This window comes from Cyprinodon variegatus, unplaced genomic scaffold (genome assembly GCF_000732505.1).
Source record: "Cyprinodon variegatus isolate N-32 unplaced genomic scaffold, C_variegatus-1.0 Scaffold676, whole genome shotgun sequence".
NCBI classification, from domain to species: domain Eukaryota; kingdom Metazoa; phylum Chordata; class Actinopteri; order Cyprinodontiformes; family Cyprinodontidae; genus Cyprinodon; species Cyprinodon variegatus.
This window is the reverse complement of record NW_015151129.1, coordinates 358,252-364,670: the sequence shown is the minus strand read 5'-3', so window position 1 is coordinate 364,670 and position 6,419 is coordinate 358,252. Positions and strand designations below refer to the sequence as shown.

Genomic DNA, 6,419 nt, shown 5'->3' with positions numbered 1-6,419 from the left:
TGCCCATCCAACCATAATTACTTGGTCATTTATTTTGAACATAACACACGGCAGGGAATTTTTCTACAATGTAAATACTGACCACATGTCAAGATCTGTTGGTAGTTAGATGAGAAAAGCAGAATTGCTAGTGTCTCCACACTAAACTTCATACATGTGTTTTAATCACTTCATTTACAAGAAGTTATTAAAATCTACAAATGTTGACAGTGTGCATTGTGGCCTAGAGCATTAGGAAATATGTTGCAACAACAAAAAGAAGCTGGAACAATATAAAATACCTTTAGTGCCATAATTATTGTGCCATATAATTTATAGTATGGCAACCTAAAATAGAAAAAAAATTAGCTCCACAATTTTTTCACAAGAAAAAGGTTCACAATTTTTCCAGAAGCTTTTTAATATGTGTTTTACCTTCACTTGATCCCCCGCCCCCAAAATGTTTTACATGATACTAAAATCTCCAAAGAAATATGCAATCTGGGGCCATACTGTGTATATTTAAACACATGACTGGAGTTACTGAATATTTCCTATTTCAAAGACAGCATCTTCAAATATACTAATGGCTGAATACTGATAATTGATAATGCATGGGATAAACATACTAGGTATGCAAAAAGTACAGTACAGTGCCTTGGGACAGTATTCAGCCTCCTTGAACTTTTTTTTATCTTTTGCCACATTTCAGGATTCAAACTGTGCTAAGCTGCTGCTGGATGAAACTCAACCTTCTAAGTGGACATGGAAAAAAAAAAGTTTGCAGGTCTGACACAATTAGGGACAGAACAAACAATATGACTTTTGATGATTTTGATCATTTCATGTGTTTACTGATGAGTAAAGACAAAGCTAAAAGGATGGACTGCATGCTTTGCAATGCTACAGTAATATGTTTGGAGCTGTTGTTGAAGCTTGGAAAAGCTTTATTTCACTAAGGGTTTAAACACTGATATAACATTAGTGTTCATGTGTTCCTCAGATGCTCATTGCATTTCAATTACCAAGTATGACCAAGAGTCATTTAGTGGAATCCTGATGTCTATTCGCTGCCAGCTATTTCAAAGAGGGTAAAGAATCATTTGACCAAAGGTTATTGGTTCCCGATTAAGCAAATAATTTAATAAAAAAAATATTTGGTCATATAATGTTTTATTCACCTCATGGATATGCATTGTGATTTGATCTGAAAACATTGTAATTTCTCTAAATTTGTGAAAAGCTAATTTGATCATATCCCAAATTCTTCCAGATAAACTTTGCTTTTCAAACCTAAGATCCATCTTGAACTGTAATATGGTTTTCAATCATGTTTCCCCTTCCTCTTTGTACATAGTAGTTTAGTTTGGTTGACTTTCACTAGTTTTAGTTAATAATTTTTAACTGAAATATTTTGGACTTGGAGCTGAATGATTTTTTTGTTAATAAACTCTTAAATTTTAAACAGAAGTTGTGGTGTATTTATTCCATGTATGTGTAGAATTAACTGTTTGACCATGATTAATGCTCGAATCACTCTTTTATTTATTGTTCTAACACACAGCTAGTAGGGTGTGTGTTCATAAACAATATGTAAAAGCCCAAATCATATCTGACGAAATAAGATTCGTCAGATATTGAATATGTTATTCACAACATAACTATGGCATCCAACCTCAATTTGCATTGAATATAAATCCACAACATTGGATGTTAAAGGTTGCAAATCCCTGTTCTATGGAGTTAAGCTTCACAGTTTGCTTATTTTTTGCAAATGAGAAAATATAAAAAGAATAAAAAATAAAATTTGTAAGTGAATATTATTGAATGTATAGTACTGAATTTGTGAGTCAGTGAGTTTGTTTTCATTCTTGCTTTAAGTATTGTTTTGTCTTGCATTATCTTGAATCTAGTGAGCAGTTCCTAGTTTTACAACAGGTTTATCCACTAAAAGGTGAGGGCTTCACTCACATTGCTCCACCCACTATGTAGTAGAACCACATTCCAGCCTTTACACTGAGAGAATAGCCACAGTAAAAAAAAAACATACATGTTCAATTAAGGATTTTGACGACGGACATTTGACTTTGCTGTAATGGCGGGGATGTTTGGAGCATGGACAGAGGTAATGCCTGCCTCTGAGGAAACGCAGAACATCTGTGACATGGTGAGTTTCACTCTGCCTTCACTCTTACATTTTTAACATGCAAAAATAATCAGTTTCACTTTCAAGCTCTTGTAAATGTTAACCACACACAGCTAAAGAGCCAAGTTGAAGCAAAGTGGACCAAACAGAGATATGAAATATTCAAGTCCATTGAATACAGAATACAACCAGTGGCAGGAAGAAACTTTCTCATCAAGGTAACACCTAAATCATATAGTTAATAAAAAGTTCCTGTTTTTATGTGTATATGTATTTGTGTTTATGCAAAAAATAAAGGTGTTCCTTTCCTTCCTGCAGGTTCATGTGGGAGGAAGTGAATACCTCCATATTTATGCCTTCCAAAGCCCTCTGCAGGGGGGGGAGATTAAAACTTTACTTAAGAGGGTAGAGACACACAAAGAGGGAGATCCTCTGGAACCCATTAGACCTTTAGACTAAAGGAAAAAACAACATTTTGTCAATTCTTACAGAAAAATGCACTGCTTTGTTATTGTGAAATAGTTAAATATAATAATGTCTATATACATTCTAGCTTATGGTGTTTTTAGCTTTAGGTATTTTAATCAGCGCAATCTCATATGTAAAGATTGAAGAACAAAGATTGTGATTATAATTGATGGTATGTTTTCTTCTTTTATCTGCTGCTGTTAAATCAGCAATAATAAAAGACTGTGGCACTTAGATGGTTTAAGTTTGACAAGTTATGTCTATAAATATGGGTGACTGTTTTATACAAGTGCTTTTTTGGAGTCATGAATTCCTGTGTGAATAAAAAATTCCAGATTCTGAATTGAAATAAAATAATATAACTGAACCCATCTACCAAAAGAGACACACCAGATATAAACCTGTGAAACAAAAGAGAAATTAGAAATAAAATAAAATTTAAAAATCCAAGAGACAGAATGTTTTTTTTTTTTTTTTTTTTTCTCAATCATATCCAGATGTGGTCCCAAATACTAGTTCAGGGTCCTGGCCATATTTTTTTTCCTTTAATATGTAACTGATAAACTCAACTCCTGAAAGCTGATGTAATCTAATGTCTGATTTTAGGTCAGCTGTGCGCCCAATGAGCCAATGCATCACTTTAGGATGATATAAACATAATCTTGCTATTGATCTAAAGAGTATATTATCCTTAAATATCCAAGTATTTTCACTTTTAACCATTACATCATTTGTAGAGCAGCTTATTGATTCCAGTTTCAGAAGGCCTGATATGTTTGGATACCCCAAGAGGTATCAAATCGTCATTCCAACCATCAGGTTGAAGCTCTGATGTCATCAGGACCAAAGTTATGGAGCAGGCTGTCTCTCTCCATGTAAGACTTGCTCCTTCACAGTCTTCCCTCTTTTAATACTGCAATTTAACACAGCATGCGGTGTTTAACTTTGTTTTATGACCAAGTTTTCTTCATTTTCCATTTTTAATTATCCCCATAATTCAATGTTATTTTTACGGGTCCTTCTCAAAATATTATCATATTGTGATAAAGTTAATTATTTTCCATAATGTTTTGGGTTTTCATGAGCTGTATGCCAAAATCATCCATATTAAGACAATTAAAGACCTGAAATATTTCAGTTAGTGTGCAATGAATCAAAAATATATGAATGTTCCAAGTTTTATCATGACATTATGGAAATTAATGGACTTGATCACAACATGCTAATATTTTGACAAGGACCTGTAATTACAGTAGATGGGACATTATAAAACAAAAAATCTGCATCACTCTCTATTAGATGCACTTTTAAGATAATCAGATCAAACCAGAAGCATCTTGATCAGTGGATGTTGTGGTGTGTCTCTTGAAACACTAATATATTCCTTTTTGTAAAGATGACTTTGTTAAAATAGGACAAAGAAGAAGCTGAAACAGCCAGCGATATAAAACACAGACACCAGAAGTCATTTGAAAACAGTTCCTTATCTTATTTTTTCTTTTTCTTTAAAAAAAAAAAAAAAAAAAGCTTTTGTACATTAATTAATTGTGAAGAAAAAAGATGACTCCTACAGCAATCATTCTTCTATACAATAATGACGGTGAAGTGGAAAGGAGGTCCGGTCGGTCTGTTGGACGAGCGCCCTGCGGTCGGTTCAAGGCGTCAGCTCCCACGCGCTCAGCTCCGATCTGGGTTCAAACAGAGCGAAGAGGCATTCTTTCATCAGATGGATCTTCACTAAACCTTTGGAGGCTGGTAGTGGATTCTGCATCGTTCAGTGAAAATCTGAAAGGAGAAAGAGAAGCATAAGTGTTGCATCAATGTTTTGTATTTTGCTCAGGCAGGTATAGAAATGATAGGTGTATATTTTACCTTCAGGCTTCTATCGTTGACAACTTCTTCAACATTCAGCTCCGACTGCATGAGCTTCAACTGGAGGCAGGGCAGCATGAGATTAAAAGGGGAAAAAATAAGTTTGCATAAAGAAAATGCACTTAGATTAGGGTTGGAAAAACACTATAAAGATATGCTCATTGCAGTAAATTGCAAAGGACTGGTGTGCAGTAAATGTTGGCTGACATATTCCTACAGTTATCAACTTGCAATTTATTTCTAATGTAATGTTTAGAGTCTCACACTGTTTGAGGTTAATTGGCTTTTACACTTCGTTTAACGCACCCCATTTAACCAAGAGGAAAAAAAAAAAACTACTAATACAATAGTTGGATTGCAGTTTTCTTGCCAAATATGACCAATTATACAACCATCACAGACAGACTGAAGTCTAATTTTCTCTTGCTTACATTGGTTTGCTCCTTTCGAAGCTGTTTGATTAGTTTCAGATCCTCACTGTCTTTTTCTCGTTCTTCCCTCAGCCGTGCTACCACTTCCGATTTCTGGGCTATACAGGTCTTAATGGCTTTGTCTCTACTCAGATGGGCTTTCATCAGCTGGGAAAGGCAGAGAAAAGTTAAAGTTGTTCAGAAACCAGAGGAGGTCACAGTTTTCAAACTATCAAATCGTCTTCCTGATACTCACCGACTCGTACAGTTCTTTGCAGGTCTGTGTGGCGTCCACTTTTCCTGAGAAGGAGACTGTCGGCAATGTAGTGTTCAGGGCGTGGACAATGCGGTCGTCTATGGTGCGCATCACCTTTAAGCCCTCCTGTGAAACAAAGAGATTTTGAATTTTGAGTTTTAAGGATCCCTTTTATTGCAGGTTAAAGATTCATCATCGATTTGTGTATTTTAAAGGGATTTTATACGACAGAACAAGACAAATAGGGCACAATTGTGAAGTTGAAAGTTTTTAAAATGTTTTTATTTATACAAATTTGAAAAATGTAGTATGCATCTATTTTTTGATAGTTAGGTTTATAGGGTCTGCCTGTTCTGAAACTACTTAGATTGTATATACATTTATCTTCATGTTAGAAAAAAGATTCTTAGCTTAAGGGTTGGTCTTTGACTAGGCCATGTTTAAACATAAATATGCTTCTCTTGCTGTAAATAAAGGGTTGTTGTGTTTCAAGGCTGAACCTCCATCCCATTTCACATTATTATTTGATACTGACTATGAGGTTTTCTTCTAGTATTGCACTTTTGTTAGCTTTATCCTCCAAGACTGGCTTCTCCAATTAGGAAAAGCATTCCCACAGCATAACACCACCACCACTATGTTTACAGTGTAAATAGAGCATTTGAAGTGATCTGCAGAGTTAGGGTTCTGCTTCACACAGAGTTTTGGATGTAGGTAAAACATCCACACCATTTTGTTCTTGTGATTTGACAGGCTCAGCTTTTTCCACCAGCAACCTCTAAAGTGATAGTTTGATTTTTTTTTTTTTCCATTTTCTCAGTATTTTTGAATCTGAATCAACAAGTGCAACAATAAAAATCATCTTAATGTGCTTATTGCAGTATAGTTTACTTGTGTGTATAGATGTTCCCAACAACCTCAATAAGTTGTTACATTCATGCTGATTTTGCAGTTTCTATCTTAGTCAGTTAAATAACATGCTGCTGTCATTTTGCACATCTCTGATGTTGCTGCTATTTTTTAAATACCCATTACTGCAAAAATGTCCCTTGCCGTATAATGGTTATTTATTGTCCAAGTTGTGAGTTTTTATACTGGTAAAACACTTTACAGTACAATATTTTATTGTTTATCTTTTAACTCTTCACTATTCTGTTATTCGTACGCATTTTTCTATGGTACATATTTGTGTGAAGGTTCTTTCTATAACTTTTTTGCTGCTGTAAATTCAAGAACTTCCCCATTGTGGGACAATAAAGGGATTTTGTATTATATATATATATATATA

The 6,419-nt window shown here is 34.5% G+C and overlaps 2 protein-coding genes across 2 annotated transcripts in view; one reads left to right on the top strand and one right to left on the bottom strand.

The window, feature by feature from the left end:
* Nucleotides 1-1,977: 1,977 nt before the first annotated feature.
* csta (cystatin A) lies at nucleotides 1,978-2,918 on the top strand. Its single transcript, XM_015394176.1, has 3 exons — nucleotides 1,978-2,146; nucleotides 2,239-2,343; nucleotides 2,444-2,918. Exons 1-3 carry the CDS (start codon nucleotides 2,075-2,077, stop codon nucleotides 2,582-2,584), a joined length of 318 nt encoding a protein of 105 aa, XP_015249662.1. The 5' UTR covers nucleotides 1,978-2,074; the 3' UTR covers nucleotides 2,585-2,918.
* Nucleotides 2,919-4,101: 1,183 nt separating this feature from the next.
* Nucleotides 4,102-6,419, bottom strand: part of ccdc58 (coiled-coil domain containing 58) — a 5,097-nt gene continuing 2,779 nt past the window's right edge. Inside the window, exons 2-5 of the mRNA XM_015394175.1 lie at nucleotides 5,132-5,257; nucleotides 4,897-5,043; nucleotides 4,466-4,525; nucleotides 4,102-4,378 (exon numbers count right to left, since the gene is read on the bottom strand). Of these exons, the coding sequence (XP_015249661.1) occupies nucleotides 4,331-4,378; nucleotides 4,466-4,525; nucleotides 4,897-5,043; nucleotides 5,132-5,257 (381 nt within the window). The 3' untranslated portion in view covers nucleotides 4,102-4,330. The remainder of the gene's footprint in view (nucleotides 4,379-4,465; nucleotides 4,526-4,896; nucleotides 5,044-5,131; nucleotides 5,258-6,419) is intronic.

Excerpts from the sequence above, each read along its gene's own strand:
- csta (XM_015394176.1), top strand. The coding sequence starts at position 2,075 with ATGGCGGGGATGTTTGGAGCATGGACAGAGGTAATGCCTGCCTCTGAG. Across the intron at positions 2,147-2,238 it reads CGCAGAACATCTGTGACATG|CTAAAGAGCCAAGTTGAAGC; the intron begins GTGAGTTTCACT and ends AACCACACACAG. Across the intron at positions 2,344-2,443 it reads GAAGAAACTTTCTCATCAAG|GTTCATGTGGGAGGAAGTGA; the intron begins GTAACACCTAAA and ends TCCTTCCTGCAG.